The sequence below is a fragment of the Hypomesus transpacificus genome, chromosome 4 (assembly GCF_021917145.1).
Source record: "Hypomesus transpacificus isolate Combined female chromosome 4, fHypTra1, whole genome shotgun sequence".
NCBI classification, from domain to species: domain Eukaryota; kingdom Metazoa; phylum Chordata; class Actinopteri; order Osmeriformes; family Osmeridae; genus Hypomesus; species Hypomesus transpacificus.
Window position 1 is genome coordinate 732,524 of NC_061063.1, and position 16,952 is coordinate 749,475.

A 16,952-nucleotide genomic window follows, 5' to 3' on the forward strand; every position below is an offset into this window, starting at 1 on the left:
GGCCGACTGGGAGAAAGAGGCTGTGGAAGAGGCTGAGGCCGGGGGAGAAGCTGGACCCCCCCCAAAAACGTTGAAAACATGAACAAAGCAAACCCGTTGACTGTTGAGCGTTCTACACACAGGTAGTGACTCCCCATCACTCTAGGTCGATCCAAACCACAACGACATCAACAACAACATCAACAGCAATAGCCAGATATGTCTCTGTGTGAGTGTCTAGCAGTGAGACCCCAACAAACTGACAGTCTGACAGCTGTGTGTGTGTTTGCGTGTGTAGCTGTGTATGTGGGTATGTATGTATGTATGTCAGTGTGTATGTGTATCCTGCATGATACCCTTGTCTCGTCCTTTGATCCTAATGACATCAGCACCTTCGTCCACTCAGTGTTGAACATAAATCACTTCTGCGCTCCTAAATGTATGGGCGGCACTATCTATTCTCATCATATTACCTTCTGGGTGTGTGCAAGTGTGTGTGTGTGTGCGTGTGGGTGTGTGTGTGACGGATGCCTGTGTGCGTGTGCTTGAGTGTGTAAGCGTGTGAGTGGTGGGAATCAAAGTAAGAGAGCAGATGAATTTCTATTACCTCTTCTTGACAAGGGAACTGCTTTACTTTTAATTGAAAGTGATCAGAAGTGTCATATGAGGCTGGTGGCAGGCAGGATGGCACCCATTCATCCTCACACATCGCCCTCAATGTCACACACACACACAGACACAGACACGCACATGCACACATACCAACACACACACACACACAGGCAGGCAGGCATCCATCCATCACACACACACACACACGCCAGAATCCAATGCTTCACTGTGCGGAAAGTAAAGTCACCTTGATACACAATAGTCAGAAACTTCAAAGCTTCTCTCAGTCCATCTCTCCCCGGTACTTACTCCTCCCCTCTCTCTCTCTCCTTTCTCGTCTTCCTCCTCCCCCCGCCCTCCTCTCTCTGCTCCTCCTCCTTGCATGCACGCGTAGGGAGGGACGTGGATGACGGGAGCGTCAGCTTTCGGCAGCTGGTGAGGAGAACGGGAACCGGGGGGGGGGGGGGGGGGGGGGGGGGGGGGTTGGACCATCTGCAACGGAGTGGTGGGGCGGCCATGAGAGAAGCTCCAATCTGCGGTAGGGCCAGCCAGCAGGAAGAATGGCGAGATGGAGAGGGATGGAACGCAGAGGGGGGAGAAAGGCTGGAGAGAGAGAGAGAGAGAGGGTGAGAGAGGGGGGGGAGATAACGGAGAGAGAGAGAGAGACAGAGAGAGAGGGGGAGAGAGAGAGAGAGAGGGGGGAGATAACGGAGAGAGAGAGAGAGACAGAGAGAGAGGGGGAGAGAGCGAGAGAGAGAGAGGGGGAGAGAGAGAGAGGGGGGGGGAGATAACGGAGAGAGAGAGAGAGAGAGGGGGAGAGAGAGAGAGAGGGAGAGAGAGAGAGAGAGAGAGGGGGGGGAGATAACGGAGAGAGGGGGAGAGGAAGGGGGAGAGGGAGAACATGCGCAGAGAGGGAAACAGCAGAAACAGTTGTCGTGGGAGGTCAACTTGGTTGTCCGTCAGATGGGAGAGCGCCAACATTGCCGTTGCAGTTGTGTTTGCTGTTGTAGATGTAGTTGTTTGGTTGTTGTTGTTGTGTTTGTTGTTTGTGTAGTTGCTGTGTTTGTTGTTTTAATAACCAACCAGCATGGTTGTAGGCCTGTAGTCAGTCAATAACATTGTTGAAATGTATTCATGTATGTTACTAATTTGTTTCTCGCTTTCTCTCACCCCCCCCCCCCCTCACTCATACTAACCCCCCCACTCATACCCCCCCACACTCACACATCCACCTCCCTCACTCCCAAACGCCCACACACCCCCAATCACGCCTGTCAGAAATATTAATCTATCAAGCATTGCACAGTCAGTCGGTGAACAAGTTTAAGAAAGCTTTATTGCTTGTGGCCGGCCCACAAGGAGACAAAAACATCACACGCCATTGTGCTACAAAGTTTGTCTGGTTCACAAGTCTTCAAGTAAGACTATATATTGGTGAGAAGTCTCCTCCCCTGCATATCAGCTGTCAATATGATCGATCCCAGAAACAGAGTGCGCGTGCACGTGGAAACTTACAGAGTTCTCTGACCCTAGGCTTGACCATATGATTCACTCAGCACAGATAAGGTTAACACATTTATTGCACCTCTAGCATACTAATGGTCAACCTAGGTCAGTTTGTCTGCGTAAGCCTCGTGTCATCTATAGATCATGTGGGGAGAGGGTTCTCTGCTGGCAAGGAATGCTGAACACAGAATCATTCTTATTACAGGATAACAGTTACATCTTCAATTTTTCCAACATATCCCTCCTGTTTATCCTGAATAAAAGGTGTTATTCCAAAACCACGCCTACACACAGCCAATAAAATCAAAAATACATAAAATCAAAACAATTCATAAAAATAAAAAATACGTAATATTCAATAAGACTATACAGCATTATAGTCTAGTGGTGTGAATGCTTGGACATGACGGAAGCCCATGGTATTGGGTAAAACCCGTCATCACGAAGCAGAATGGTCATTTGATGTCTGATGCGTTGGACCTCATCTCAGATCTCGTGTACCATGCCATTTCCTCTGACACTAGCCAGGAATGACCCCGTTCACCTCGGCTCATTTTCCAGGATTTAACGTGTAAAATCGGTCCCCACAATCCAGTCTCCTTAGGTCAGGGACCTCTCACTGGATTGAGACAGCATCTCTCTCCTGTCTGCGAATTTCAGAAGAAGTAGACTACACGGCAATTAAAATTACATTCTCACAGAGGTCAGTTGAAAGCAACTGACTCGTCGTTGGCCCATTCCTTAAACATTACATTTCTTTAGCTCAATAAAGTTCATGCATATCTTGTTCTCACTCAAATCGGGGTATGCTAAAAAAGTTTTTCTTAAAGTTTTTCTTGAATAGTTTGTAAATCCATATGCTGTAGACACTCTTTCGTTATCACTCCCTCCTGTTGAGACATGATTAATCTCATGGCTCAATATTGTAGCATAACGAAATAGATTCTTTAGTATCACAAGTTCCTCCTGTGAATTTACATAACCCCTCATTTTGGTGACACTCCTTGCATATCTCTCAAGACAGTGTCATCCGCATTTCCTAATGTTAAGACATCTTGTATGGCTGCCTCTTTTGCTGCCACATCTGCTTTAGCATTCCCAGAAAAATAAAATCAATGTTATCAGTATGAACTTCTAGTTGAGCAAACAAATTCTTCATAATCGCTATCTTTCCTTTTAGATAGTCACTGATGTTAAAACATTGCATCTTTTAACCATAGGGAACAGCAAAGTAAACATTATCCATTCCAACCACTAATTTTCAGTTATTAAATCCAGTTCTTAATACTAGTTCGTTTTGCTCATCTCAGCGGTGTTGTCTTTATCTGTCCTATTGTTTTTACTAGTGGCATCATACAGGAGCAATCACCTTTTCAAACCATAGTATAGGGAAGACTATTATGAATGTTAGCAACAGTAAGCTACAAATGGTACCACGAAGGTCACAATACTACGGATGAGGAAATAGGTCACCCATCCTTTCTTCCTTTCCCTGCATACTGTCTCCTATCTTTTTAGCCTATTTAGTCTACACCCTATGTCTCTGTTGGCCGTTGATTTCTTCACTGAGTTTGAGACGCGCCGTTCTTTAAGAGAATGACTCCCCTTTGTAGTCAGACTTGTGCCTCAAGACTGTGGTGTGTAACTAATCTGTCCCTGTATCAATGTCCCTTACTTACAATGTGACAAATGCATCCAAAACGTCCTCTCTGCTATTTTGACTGCAGTGAGTGTGGTTAGTAGTACCTGATACGGTCCCTCCCACCTGGGCTGGACCAGTTATTTCTTTTTGATAACTTTAATCAATACCCAACCTCCTGGTTTGACTCATCCACTCTTTGGTTTACAGCTTCACCTGGAACAGAATTTAGCAGAAGATATCTATTTTCTAGTCTATAACTCTTCCGATTGTATTGGAACCAATTTATAAACCAGGGGTTCAATTTCTGCATTCTTATTGAATACCATTACACATCAAAGATATGCCGCTTTTAAATACAAGTTCTGGTCGGAAAGGCTTCAAAAAACCTCCCTGTTTGGCTAGGAATTACAACAAATGTTTATCATGCATTTGTTAACCACCAAACTTCGAATTCTTCCAAACGGACACATCTCTCAGCATTAATACTCACATAATTATGCAGAATTACCCTCTGGGATCACCTTTGCAAAAATTCAACGTAACGGGACTCTTAGGCCCCACCTTTCCTCGGAATTTCTGAAACTCATGTAAAATGTACTCAAACGACCAAAAACCTTGTTAGCAAATGTATCAAAATACTCATCGCTTAACATATTTCAAAAGTAACCAAATTAATGTGTAAAATTCGCTCCAAATCCATCTATTTCTCTACATTTGCGTCTTCAATTTCTCAATTTCTCAATAAATCTGCGCATGAGTCATGTGGTTACTCATCTGGATCTCAAATGTCAAGCTGCAATTCCTTTACTAGCCTGTACTGCCACCATCGCTGTTGAGTCTGTCTGTAAGTTTGTTAGCTACGAATGTCGTTACCATAGTTGCAAATTCAACTTCCTGGACTCTCCTCGGTCTCAGGACAGCAAAATGCACTTTCTCTACGTTTTCACCATTAGCCATTAGCCATTAGCTAACAAAGCCACAGCTTGGATCTTTTCCTCTCAGATCCCAAAGCTATCCTAGCAATTTGTAAAATACTTTGTTCAACAGACTGGCAAATTCGCTAGAATCATGTCAGCCTTCTTTAAGACACATTTGAGACAAAAATGACCACATTCTCCTCACTACTCTTTAACTTTAAAAATGGAATTCAAACCAAACCCATATGTTGGTTTCCTTATGTCTAAGCATTTCACACTTCCTCTGTACAACTTTTTAAAACAATTAACCATGGTTATATTTACATAGAACCTCGATATTTACAATTCTATCAACTCTTAGTACTATTTCAATTTCAACATAAAACTTGGTCCAAAGTCTACATATGCACCTAAGATTGCTCGTCAGAGATGTTTACACATATCAGAGTTCTGGTTGGTCAAGTCTTCAACTAGTCCATTTGATTAGGTAAATATTAATACCACCAAACTCATACATTTCAGCAAAACAACCTCAGCAGCATCAAACACATATATGTAGCACCTTTGCCCTTAACAACATGTAGGCCTTATTTTTAAAAAGTCACGCGTCTATCTCTTTCATCTTTTTCGTGCTGCACGGAGTATATTCTTTACAGTAGCCTCCTCAATAAGGCTATGAACTTTTACAGGTTATATTTACTTCAATGGCATTCTCACAGAATTAGCAAAAATCTTTCCATTTGGTTAGGTATTTGAATACCACCAAACTCAGATATATTTCAAATATCTCAGTTCTGGTCGGTCAGATTATAACTAATACTGTTACCCGGTTCTCCCGTCACCACGTACTTAGTAATTATAACCCCGCCTATTTACGTCACCAGTACTACTCATGCATCAGTTTTCAAAACACTTTGCTCCACCAATATTATGCACACGCTGTTAGGTTTTAGCAAAATGACTTAATTCACGGATACACCACCAATACCGATCTCAGTAAAATATGACGCCCTATATTAGCTGCACTGGATTTTCACCGGGTCTTAGCAGATATAGGACCAGAGTGCATCTTTACCTACTGCACTGTGGAGTTTTTTTCTCAACATAGGCCTAAAATAAAACAAAGTCGACTATATATATACAATTTATTCTTACCTTGTCCATTGAAAGCTGTGCCTCTTAGCTAGTCCAGAATTCCGTCACCTTTCCACCATCCTCCCCCCCCCAATTTTTTTTGCCTCTTTTTAAACAGCCATATTTGCTGCGAGGTTCTCCACCGTTGTGCACGTCTGCACAATTTTAGTTCTTGGTTCTTGGGTTCTGGATGGTGGAATGGATTTTGGAATCTGGCTCGAAGGACCATTGTGTCAGAAATATTAATCTATCAAGCATTGCACAGTCAGTCGGTGAACAAGTTTAAGAAAGCTTTATTGCTTGTGGCCGGCCCACAAGGAGACAAAAACATCACACGCCATTGTGCTACAAAGTTTGTCTGGTTCACAAGTCTTCAAGTAAGACTATATATTGGTGAGAAGTCTCCTCCCCTGCATATCAGCTGTCAATATGATCGATCCCAGAAACAGAGTGCGCGTGCACGTGGAAACTTACAGAGTTCTCTGACCCTAGGCTTGACCATATGATTCACTCAGCACAGATAAGGTTAACACATTTATTGCACCTCTAGCATACTAATGGTCAACCTAGGTCAGTTTGTCTGCGTAAGCCTCGTGTCATCTATAGATCATGTGGGGAGAGGGTTCTCTGCTGGCAAGGAATGCTGAACACAGAATCATTCTTATTACAGGATAACAGTTACATCTTCAATTTTTCCAACAACGCCCCCCCCCCCCACTGTCACACATCCACACGCACCCCCCCCCCCCCCCCACACACACACACACACTTACACACAACCACACTCACACACCTACACTCACACTCACTCACTCAGTCACTCTCACACATACCAGGTCAGACAAGTGCTCAGCCAAGCTGAGCTCCTTTCAGGACCATCACCCAGATCACCCCTGCTTTGATCTCCACCATGCTGTCTCCATAGTCGGGAGAATCCTCTGTGTGTGTGTGTGTGTGACAGAATGAATGAAAGAGAGCGAATGAAAGAAGATGGGAGGGAATAAGTGAGAACGAGAAAAGGAAAGAGAGAGAGATATTGAGGGAGGGAGAAAGAGAGAAGAAAGGAGGGAGAGAGGGTTGGAGAGAAAGGTGCATGCACAGTTCTCAGAAAGAGTTGAGCTCTGGTTCCTTTCATCTCCATGGTAGCATGAGCTTTTCCGCTCTCTCTCTCTCTCTCTCTCTCTCTCTCTCTCTCTCTCTCTCTCTCTCCATCCCCGGGGTTGGGTAATCTGAGGAGAGGTGTGGGACTGTGCACGCTTTAATACACAACTTTAATATGATCTCTGCTTCTACCAGCCCCCTTCACACACACACACACACACACACACACACGACCGCACGCACAGATGTACACACTTAATCCCCCACACACTCACACACAGAGCATCATGGTGCGTGATCCTATAACAGACGATAAAGATGAAGGCAGGGTGCTGTCGTCAGGACAACACATCTACTATTGCTATCTTAGGGACAGAGGAGACCAGGGGCCTGTTCCATAAAGGCCGCTCAACAAAGCTAGGATTAAAGTCCCAAACTTGAACCAACAATAACTTTTTAACATCGTTTTTGTACTGGGGAAATGGAGAATAGAGGCATGGATTTAGGTTTGTTTTTGCAATAGTACATGATTTATGTACGACCCTAATTCCCCAAAAGTTTGGATGTTGTGTGAAATAAAAATAAAAACAGAATACAATGATTTACAAATCTCATAAACTCATGATGTTATTCACAATAGAACACATCAAATGTCAAATGTTTAAACTGATAAAATGTCAAATTTTAAGGAAAAAATAAAGTAATTTTGAAGTTGATGGCAGCAACACGTCTCAAAAGTAGTAAACAGCTGGAGGAACATTTAGCAGCTCACTAGGTTAATTGCAAACAGGTCAGTAACATGATTGGGTATAAAAAAAAGTATCTTAGGCAGAGTCTCTCAGAAGTAAAGATGAGCAGAGGTTCACCAATCTGCCAAAACCTGCATCTACATATCGTGGAACCATTTCAGAATAATTTTCCTCAACGTAAAATTGCGAAGACTTTAAATATCTTCATCGCCTGTGATCTTCAGGCACTCAGACGGCACTGCATAGAAAACATGCATGATTCTGTAATGGAAATCATTATCATTGCATGGGCTCGGAAACACCTGCAGAACTCACTGTCTGTGAACACAGAACGCCGTGCCATCCACTCATGCAGGTGTATCATGCAAAGAAGAAGCCACACGTGAACATGATCCAGGAAAACACTGCCAACTTCTCTTGGCTAAAGCTCATTTCAAATGGACTGAGGCAAAGTGAGAAATCTGTTCTGTGGTCAGACAAATTGAAATGTCAAATCCTTTTATAAAACCCTGGACGCTGCGTCCTCTGGACTAAATAGGAGAGGGACCATCCGGCTGGTTCTCAGCGCTCAGTTCAAAAGCCTGCATCTTTGATGGTATGGGGGTGCCTATAGTCAGCTTGCACATCTGGAAAGGCAACATCAATGCTGAAAGGTATATACAGGTTTAAGAGCAACATTTGCTTCTAAAACATATTTTTTCACGGAAGGCCTTGCGTATTTTAGGAAGGATGATAAACCACTTCCTGCCTCTGTTACAACTGCATGGCTTCGTGATAGAAGAGTCCGGGTGCTGACTTGGCCTGCCTGGTGTCCAGACCTTTCACCAGTAAAAACATTTGGTGGATCATGAAACGAAAAACATGACAAAGACGACCCAGGACCTATGAGCAGCAAGAATCCTGTATCACAAAAAGGACAATATTCCTCTCCCACAACTCCAGCAACTGGTCTCCTCAGTTCCCAGACAGGCACAGACGGTTGTTAAAAGAAGAGGAGATGCTACACAGTGGTGAACGTGGCCTTGTCCCAACTTATTTGAGACGTGTTGCTGCCATCAAATTCAAAATAACCGTATTTTTTCCTTACGTAATGCTCTGTGAAGTGACTTTGCATGTTAAAAAGTCTAAACACTACGTTTGATGTGCTAAGATGTGCTATGCTATAGCTGCTCCAAGGCAGCATGTTTTCCATATACATAGAACCCTTGCCAAAGATAAATCTACAGTATTCCATTGCAACACACATGGTTCAGGCAGGCAGACTCAGTAGTAGTTATTACTTGATACTGTATTACACATGATACAATACATGTTTTGGCATAATGGTTCTACTGGCAGCGGCTCCCTGCCGCACCCAACGGAGACACCATCTAGACATCCGAGCAGAGAGCAGCGACGCATTCCCCCTACGAAAGGAACACAGAACCAAGAGTGGAGACTGGGGAGGCGGAGGCAGCATTGAAACAGAGAGCATTCTGTGTCGCACTAGCTAAGGGTTGACTGAAATGTAGAAAACATACGCATGCTCACTCTGCACACACACACACACACACATGAACACACCATACACACACACTTACATTCATACAACTTCCATTGAACATGTCTCTGTGTCATTCTTCCCTCATCACACAAAACGTTTCTTTCTTTCTCTGTTTCTATCTCTCTATCTCTCTCCCATTCACTTCAAAGTAATGAAACCCTTCCTGTCAGCTGACTTGCTATATAGAATTCAGTCATGAAAGGGTTAACTTTTTTCAGGACAAAGGACTGGGAGGGGAGGAGCCTCTTATCGTTATTTCACTGAAACGAAACTAAAGTGATTCTAAACTCTCGAAAAAACGTATACTTAGTTTAGGTAGACAGATTTGGTTATTTACACAGAGATCATAGAAAACAACATAAGTGCCAACAGGTGAGAACAGACAATCAATCAGGTGTATCCAATGACAATGTGAACAGTAAATAGAGACTGTTGCTTGACTCTGACGTTTGAAACACTATAGAACTATGCTCTTCTATATGCAGTATTTCTGTATTGTACTATATCTGTCTATGCTATTGCTTATTTAATGAAAGTACATTTTCAACAATATAACATTATGGTTGTTTCTAGGTTCTAGGTTGGTTCTAGGTTCTAGGTTGGTTCTAGTTGGTAGTAGGTTCACAAGATTCATAATTTATCTTCTGGTCTTATTCTAGAAATGGCTTCTTGCAGCAGTCTCCAGTCTGAAGATCAGTTCCAGTGTTCTATCTGTCTGGATGTGTTCACTGATCCTGTCTGTACTTCATGTGGACACAACTTCTGCAAGGCCTGTATCACCCAGTACTGGGACAACAGTGACCTGTGTCAATGTCCCATGTGTAAAATTACTTTTGATAAGAGACCAGATCTCTATGTCAACACTTTCATCTCTGAGATGGCTGCTCAGTTCAGGAAGTCAGAGCCACTGAAAGTTGCCATCAGTCCAGAACTGTGTCCTGCTAAACCTGAAGTGTCATGTGACTATTGTACAGGTACCAAGCTCAAGGCCCTGAAGTCCTGTCTGGTGTGTCTGACCTCTTACTGTGAGACTCACCTGGAGCCTCATCAGAGAGTTGCAGCCTTGAAGAAACACAAGCTGATGGACCCTGTGGAGAACCTGGAGGACAGGATGTGTCAGAAGCATGAGAGACCCCTGGAGCTGTTCTGTAGGACTGACCAGACGTGTGTGTGTCTCATGTGCACGAGAACAGACCATAAGACCCATGACACTGTCACTTTAGAGGAGGTGTATGAACAGAGGAAGGTTAAACTGGGACAGATGATGGCTGAGATGAACCAAATGATGGAAGAAAGATCTGAGAAGGTTCAGGAGATCAAACTCTCAGTAGAGACCAGCAAGAGAGATGCAGAGAGAGAGATATCAGACAGTGTTCAGGTCTTCACTGCTCTGGTGCGCTCCATTGAGAGAAGCCAGGCTGAGCTCATTGAGGTGATGGAGGAGAAGCAGAAAGCAGCAGAGAAACAGGCTGAAGGGTTGATTCAAGATCTGGAGCAGGAGATCACTGAGCTGAAGAGGAGAAGCACTGAGCTGGAGCAGCTCTCACACACTGAGGACCACCTCCACCTGCTGCAGAGCTTCCCATCCCTGAGCACCCCTCCACACACCCAGGACTGGTCTGAGATCAGTGTCCACAGTGGTCTGAGTGTGGGGGCAGTGAGGAGAGCTGTGTCTCAGCTGCAGGAGACACTCAATAAAGAGATGGAAAAACTGCCTGAAGTCAAGCTGAAGAGGATTCAGCAGTATGCAATGGATGTGACTCTGGACCCTGATACAGCACATCCCGAACTCATCCTGTCTGAGGATGGGAAACAAGTGAGACATGGAGACATAAGACAGGATCTCCCTGACAACCCAGAGAGATTTGATTATTGTGTCAATGTCCTGGGAAAGCAGGGCTTCTCCTCAGGGAGGTTCTACTATGAGGTGCAGGTTGAGGGAGTGACTGAGTGGGATCTGGGAGTGGTCAGAGAGTCCATCAACAGGAAGGGGCAGATCACACTGAGTCCTGAGGATGGATACTGGACTGTATATCTGAGGAGGGGAGATGAGTACTGGGCTCTGGCTGACCTCCCTGTCCTCCTCTCCCTGAGACAGAAGCCCCAGAAGGTGGGGGAGTTTGTGGACTATGAGGAGGGTCTGGTCTCCTTTTATGATGTGGAGGCCAGGTCTCATATCTACTCTTTCACTGGCTGCACCTTCACTGAGAAACTCTATCCATACTTCAGTCCCAGTCTGAATTATAGAGGTAAAAACTCTGCCCCTCTGATCATCACTCCTGTCACACAGTGAAAAACAAAGACGTGGAAATGCTGGAGTTGAAAAGAAAATGTGATTACACAATATTAATCTGAACAAAACTGTTGTGAGTGTGCTGGAGACAAAGTCATTTAGATTTTCAGACATTTATAAAAACTCTTCATACAGGTGCAGTGCTCCCCTGGTGGCTCACAGGGTAGAGCATGAACCTCAGACTAAGGCCTTGACTCAGGGTTCGAGTCCAGCCTGGGATATTTTTGAAAAAAATTGAAAGTTTTTGCTTTTTGTGTGTTAACAATTGTGAAAAACTGTAAAATGGTACATTTCATCAGTTTAAACATTTGACATGTTTTATATGTTCTATTGTGAATAACATAATGGGTTTATGAGATTTGTAAATACTTTTATTGTTTTTATTTATTTTACCAACGTCCCAACTTTTTGGGAATTGGGGTTGTAGTATCATTCCATTGGGTCATGTAGATTGATACATATTTTAGCCTAAACGTTTATTTCACAAACTACTTTAAGTTTGTATCATTCTGAAAAAATTGCTCATCGGTGTTTAATGCATTAACCTAAATGTTTTATTCATTGAAGTTGATTTTCTTTAAATGGATGTACATTTTGTACTGAAAGGCCCTAGTGGTAAAAAACTTAAATATGGCATCATGCCAGAAATTCTGTGGTGAATCATCGTTTTCCCATTGGGTCAGTGTAACAGAAACGTCTGGTTAAGCAACAACACGTGTTAAGCCTGACAATTAGAATGCCCCGGACCAAGTCCATTTTGCAGCATTAATTGCTATAGTAACTGAGTTTGAACTACATTAAACTGGCTTTATGGAACCGAATCAACTGGGAATTAGTCTGACTAACTGATATTAGCCTGGCTTATTCGGTAATCTCGCTGTATGGAAAAGGCCTCTGGTTGCCGTAACAACACTGATATCCGCTGTTTTCTTTGATGCGTGGGAAAAACCACACAACTTTGTGACGACGATGCCACCAGAACAGGAAGAAGAAGTGACACATGGCCAATCCCCTCAGATTGGTCCTGCTTTTGATTGGTCAGTTGATGAACATGCAAGCGACAGATCAGTAGACTGCCTCTCTCAGAACGATGTGTGTGAATGATGTGTGTGTGTGTATGATGTGTGTAAATGATGTGTGTGCATGACGTGTATGTGCATGCTGTGTGTGTGTGTATGCCGTGTGTGTGATGTGTGTGTGTGTGTTCAGAGCTATCCTGTGGATTCTCCCCAGCGTCTGATGGGAGTCCAGCTGTCAATCATCCAGTAATGATTAAGAGACAGCAGGGGGCCACACGCTGAGTGACGTGTGTCTACGAGACAGTGTTAATGTGCGTGTGTTAATGTGTGTGTCTGAGTGTTACAGTATAGTGTGTGTGTCTGAGAGTGTTCATGTGTGTGTGTTAATGTGTGTGTCTGAGTGTTACAGTAATATGTGTGTGTCTGAGAGAGAGTGTTAATGTGTGTGTTAATGTGTTTGTGTGTCAGAGTGTTACAGTAATATGTGTGTGTCTGAGAGAGAGTGTTAATGTGTGTGTGTGTTAATGTGTGTGTGTCTGAGAGAGTGTTAGAGTAATGTGTGTGTGTGTGTCTGAGACCCAGTGTGCTTTTAGAGAGAGAGAGATTGTTCATGTGTGTGTGTGTCTGAGTGTGCACATGTGTGTGTGAATGCCAGTGCATTAAGATGTGTGTGTCTGGGAGAGAGAGACAGAGTGTGTGTGCAGGTGATGAAGCTCCCAATCACACATCTAACACACAGTAGCTACAGATGACAAGCAGGCAACACTTTACAAAAGCAATTAGCCTTTTTTAATCTTACATTGCATTGAAAATTTACATAATAGAGTCATACATTTTACAAATAATTTCTTCATAAAAATATATTTCTTTACAAAAAAAACGTTGTTTTTCCATATTTTTGTCGTGTTTTTTTCTTGTTTTTACTGTAGATATTTTCAATGCATTGGGGATAAGAGAGGGGGGCTTAGAAGGGCACTCCTTCTGGAATTATGGGGTTTCTTATTGCAGTCATTAATAGGAAAAGCGAAAAAGCCAACACATGGCCCTTTTAGAGTAGGATTTGGAGAACGGGGGGGGGGTGTGTGTGGTGGGGCTTAGTGTGTGTGTGTGCGGTGGGAGGAGGTTGTATGTGTGCGTGTGTGTGCGGTGAGGGGTGTGGTGTGACGGGGGAAAGGAGGAGCAGAGTTGAGTCACGTGGTTTTTGGTAGGCACTGTGTCCGGACGAGCCACAACAACAACAACAACGACAACATCGACAACATCAACAACATCAACAACAACAACTGAGGATCTCGAAACACTACTAAGTAAAAAAAATAAACGAATGAGTGCCGTGTCAACTACGAAAGACACAATGTTGTGCAAAATAACGACAATGCGTGAGGTGTGGGGAAATACAGGGGAACAAACTCTGATCTCATTGGTTTAAAGGCTGGTGATGATGTCAGCGATGAGGATCCTAATGCCCAATAGGACGAGAGGACACTTTTGAAACAGATCCTCCACTATGTTGCCCCTGGTTTCATCAGCTGTTCATCAGCTCTGATTACAGGAGGACACCAGAAGACTCATTTACCAGAAATGAAAAAGGCTCACTCTGCTAACGTAGTTTGTGTCTGAGTGCGGGTGTTTGTGTGAGTGAGTGTCTGAGTGTGTGTGAGTGTGTGTGTGTGTGAGAGAGAGAGAGCGACAGCAGTCTAAGAAATCGAAAAGTTAGACTCTAGGATCCCCATACCTGACTGGTGTGACTGGGAATATAGAGAATGGAGAGAGAAAGACGAGAGAGAGAGAGACAAGGAGAAAATAAAGAGAAGGGTGCAGAAAGAGAGAGAGCAAAGAGGAAGGATCATGTGTAGAGATTGGATTCAGTTTATCCTGTGACTGTCTCAGAGGAACACTCTCTTCAGGACAATATGTGGTGTGTGTTGCCTGCGTGTGTGTGCGCTGTGTGTGTGTGCGCGTAGGGAGCTTGGGGTGGGGCTGAGATAGCGATATCGTAGTTTCTCATAAAAAAAACAAACCAAAAAATCAAATGCAAACGCTTCGAAGGAGCTTCCAGGAGAACCCAAAAATACCTCTGTGTGTGGGACACGTGAACAGTGTTTATTGGAAACATATTGTTCTTTTTTATATTTTAAATACATTTTATTATAAACTCTTCGTATAATCTCCGTCTCCCCTGGCAACGGCTCCCAGTGATAATATAATAGCACAAAAATATAGTTGATGAACCTCCCGGGGCCACACTGCGGAGGGAAGGGGGACGGTTAACGGTATTTAATGGTATAAAAGCCCCCCCGGGGTGGCAGGAGAGTAGAAGCACTCTCAGAGTGCAGGACGACCCAGCAGAGGAAACGCATCATCGAGCCGCTGCCAAGACCTGGGGGGAGGGGGGGGGGAAGGGGGTTTCAGGGGGTCACCTGTGAAGGAGGAGGCCTCACTCTCTTAGAGTCCTCTTCCTCCTCCTTTTCCTCCTCCTCCTCCCCATCTGTCTGTCTGTCTGTCTGTCAGTCAGCCTTCCTGAAAAATGTGCTTTAATCATCAGAGAGTCACTCCCTGGCTTACTGCCTCCATCTCCACAGGCTCTGCCTCTGTACGAGAGTCCACCAATAGAGTCTGATTGTTGGGTTGGAACAGGAAGTGTCTGTCTGTCTGGTTTGTATTTAAAAAATCCTGCAGTTGAGGGGTTAGGGGGTCAAGAAGGGGTCAGGATGGGGATTTCATCAGACAACTTGTTAGCTAGCATCACGTTAGCTACTCCCTTGTTAGCTATCGCCACATTAGCTGGCATCACGTTAGCTAGCGTCATGTTAGCTAGCCCCTTGTTAGTTAATATCATGTTAGCTAGCCTCGTGTCGGCTAGCATCATGTTAGCTAGCCTTGCATTAGCTAGCCTCGCGTTAGCTAGCATCCCTTTAGCCGGCATCACGTTAGTCATTAACCATGACACCATGTGTAGACAGTGTTGGATGGGGGCGGGAGGGGGGCAGTAGGTGTGGGGTTGGGTTAAACCATTTCACCATGGTGGAGGTCGGGTTAAACCATCACACCATGGTGCAGACAGTGTTGAGGTTGGGGTCGAAGCGCACGGCCTTGCCCTCCACAGCCTTGGCGGTGGTGTTGTACATGGGGTTCTCGAACGCCGCCTGGCCGTTGTTGTTCTCATGCACGGAGCAGCCCGTGTACTGCGTCTTGGGAGTCGTCCTGCGGGGGTGACGGAGAGCAGGTCAGCGCAAACAGCAGAAGAAGACCCGAGGTTGGCACAAACAGGAAAAGCAGAAGAAGACTCGACACAGTTTTCAAAGTGACTAAACTGGCCATTTTCAGCCTTGCCCCTTTGTGTTTCCAGTAAATGCTGTTGAAAGGTTATGTGGGTGTGGGAGGTTTTCATGAATATTCATTCGGGGGCTTCCGCAAATGCTCTAAGTGATTCACGAACATGACCAATTATCTTACCCAGCTCTCCCTGTAAACTGTTAGAATACCTCGAAAACCTATTCATGCATCTTGAGGTTCTTCAAATATTTTGAACCACTATAGGCAAAATTGTCAGGACTTACCACCTAATAATCATAAACAACACTTCTGCAAATATTTGTTGGAATCAAGACCAGGATAGATGAGTTTAGCTATTCATCAGTAGTAAACGTAGGGGTTTAACTTGAAAAAGGTGTTGGAGTTTAGACTTTAATAGTTGCTAGTGATTGTTATGTCTAACAGTAGTGGTGTATTTTCAGTGTATATAAAACATCTGTAGTTTGAACTCACCTCTGTTTGTAAAGGTAAAATCCGAAGCCTGCAAATATCAGGGCAAAAAAAGGCACAAGGATTGCTATGGCAACAGAACTACTGTTGGTGCCATGAGGAGGAGGGGCCGAGTTGTGACTCTCTGACATGTTCAGACCTTGGACACACACACACACAAACACAAACACACACACACACACAAACAAACCAGAACATTAGTTATGAAATCAGCAGTAGTGTGGGTAGGTCTTCCAGCTATGAGGCTGACTCTGATAGAACCAGCATGCTATCTAGCTACTGCAGAGTATATTCAAGTAGAGAGTAGAGCATAGAGTACGTATAGACAGTGTAGAGTTGAGCACAATATAGTAGAGTACAGCATAGTATAGTATAGAGTAAAGTATATGGTAGAGTAGAGACTAGGGTATAGTAGAGTAGAGAGTATAGCATAAAATACAGTATAAAGAAGAGTACTGTAGAGTAAAGAGTATGGAGCAAGAGTACAGTAGAGAGTAGATCATATTGAATAGTACAGTAGAGTATAGGGTAGAGAAGAGAGTAGGGTATAGTAGAGTAAAGAGTAGGGTATAGTAGAGCAGAACCCAGTAGAGAGAACAGTAGAGTACAGTAGTGTGGTAGGGTACCTAGCCTCTGCAGTCCAAACTGTCCGAAGTCTTGACCCTGTATGAAACCTTGGAACACGTAGGTGG

At 44.0% G+C, this 16,952-nt stretch overlaps 2 protein-coding genes across 3 annotated transcripts; one reads left to right on the forward strand and one right to left on the reverse strand.

The window, feature by feature from the left end:
• Window positions 1-9,420: 9,420 nt before the first annotated feature.
• LOC124467503 (zinc finger protein RFP-like) lies at window positions 9,421-12,297 on the forward strand. Of its 2 annotated transcripts, none has more exons than XM_047019804.1 (2): window positions 9,421-9,555; window positions 9,843-12,297. In XM_047019804.1, the coding sequence occupies exon 2, from the start codon at window positions 9,845-9,847 to the stop codon at window positions 11,474-11,476; it is 1,632 nt and encodes a 543-aa protein (XP_046875760.1). In that variant the 5' UTR covers window positions 9,421-9,555; window positions 9,843-9,844; the 3' UTR covers window positions 11,477-12,297. The 2 variants fall into 2 exon arrangements, with proteins under 2 accessions (XP_046875760.1, XP_046875761.1); XM_047019805.1 differs by lacking the exon at window positions 9,421-9,555 and having other exon boundaries at window positions 9,849-9,952; window positions 10,158-12,297.
• Window positions 12,298-13,147: 850 nt separating this feature from the next.
• Window positions 13,148-16,946, reverse strand: LOC124467225 (CUB and sushi domain-containing protein 3-like). The gene is made up of 3 exons (XM_047019425.1): window positions 16,887-16,946; window positions 16,264-16,399; window positions 13,148-15,699 (listed from the first exon to the last, which is right to left on the reverse strand). The coding sequence occupies exons 2-3, from the start codon at window positions 16,389-16,391 to the stop codon at window positions 15,540-15,542; spliced, it is 288 nt and encodes a 95-aa protein (XP_046875381.1). The 5' UTR covers window positions 16,392-16,399; window positions 16,887-16,946; the 3' UTR covers window positions 13,148-15,539.
• Between the last annotated feature and the right edge of the window lie 6 nt (window positions 16,947-16,952).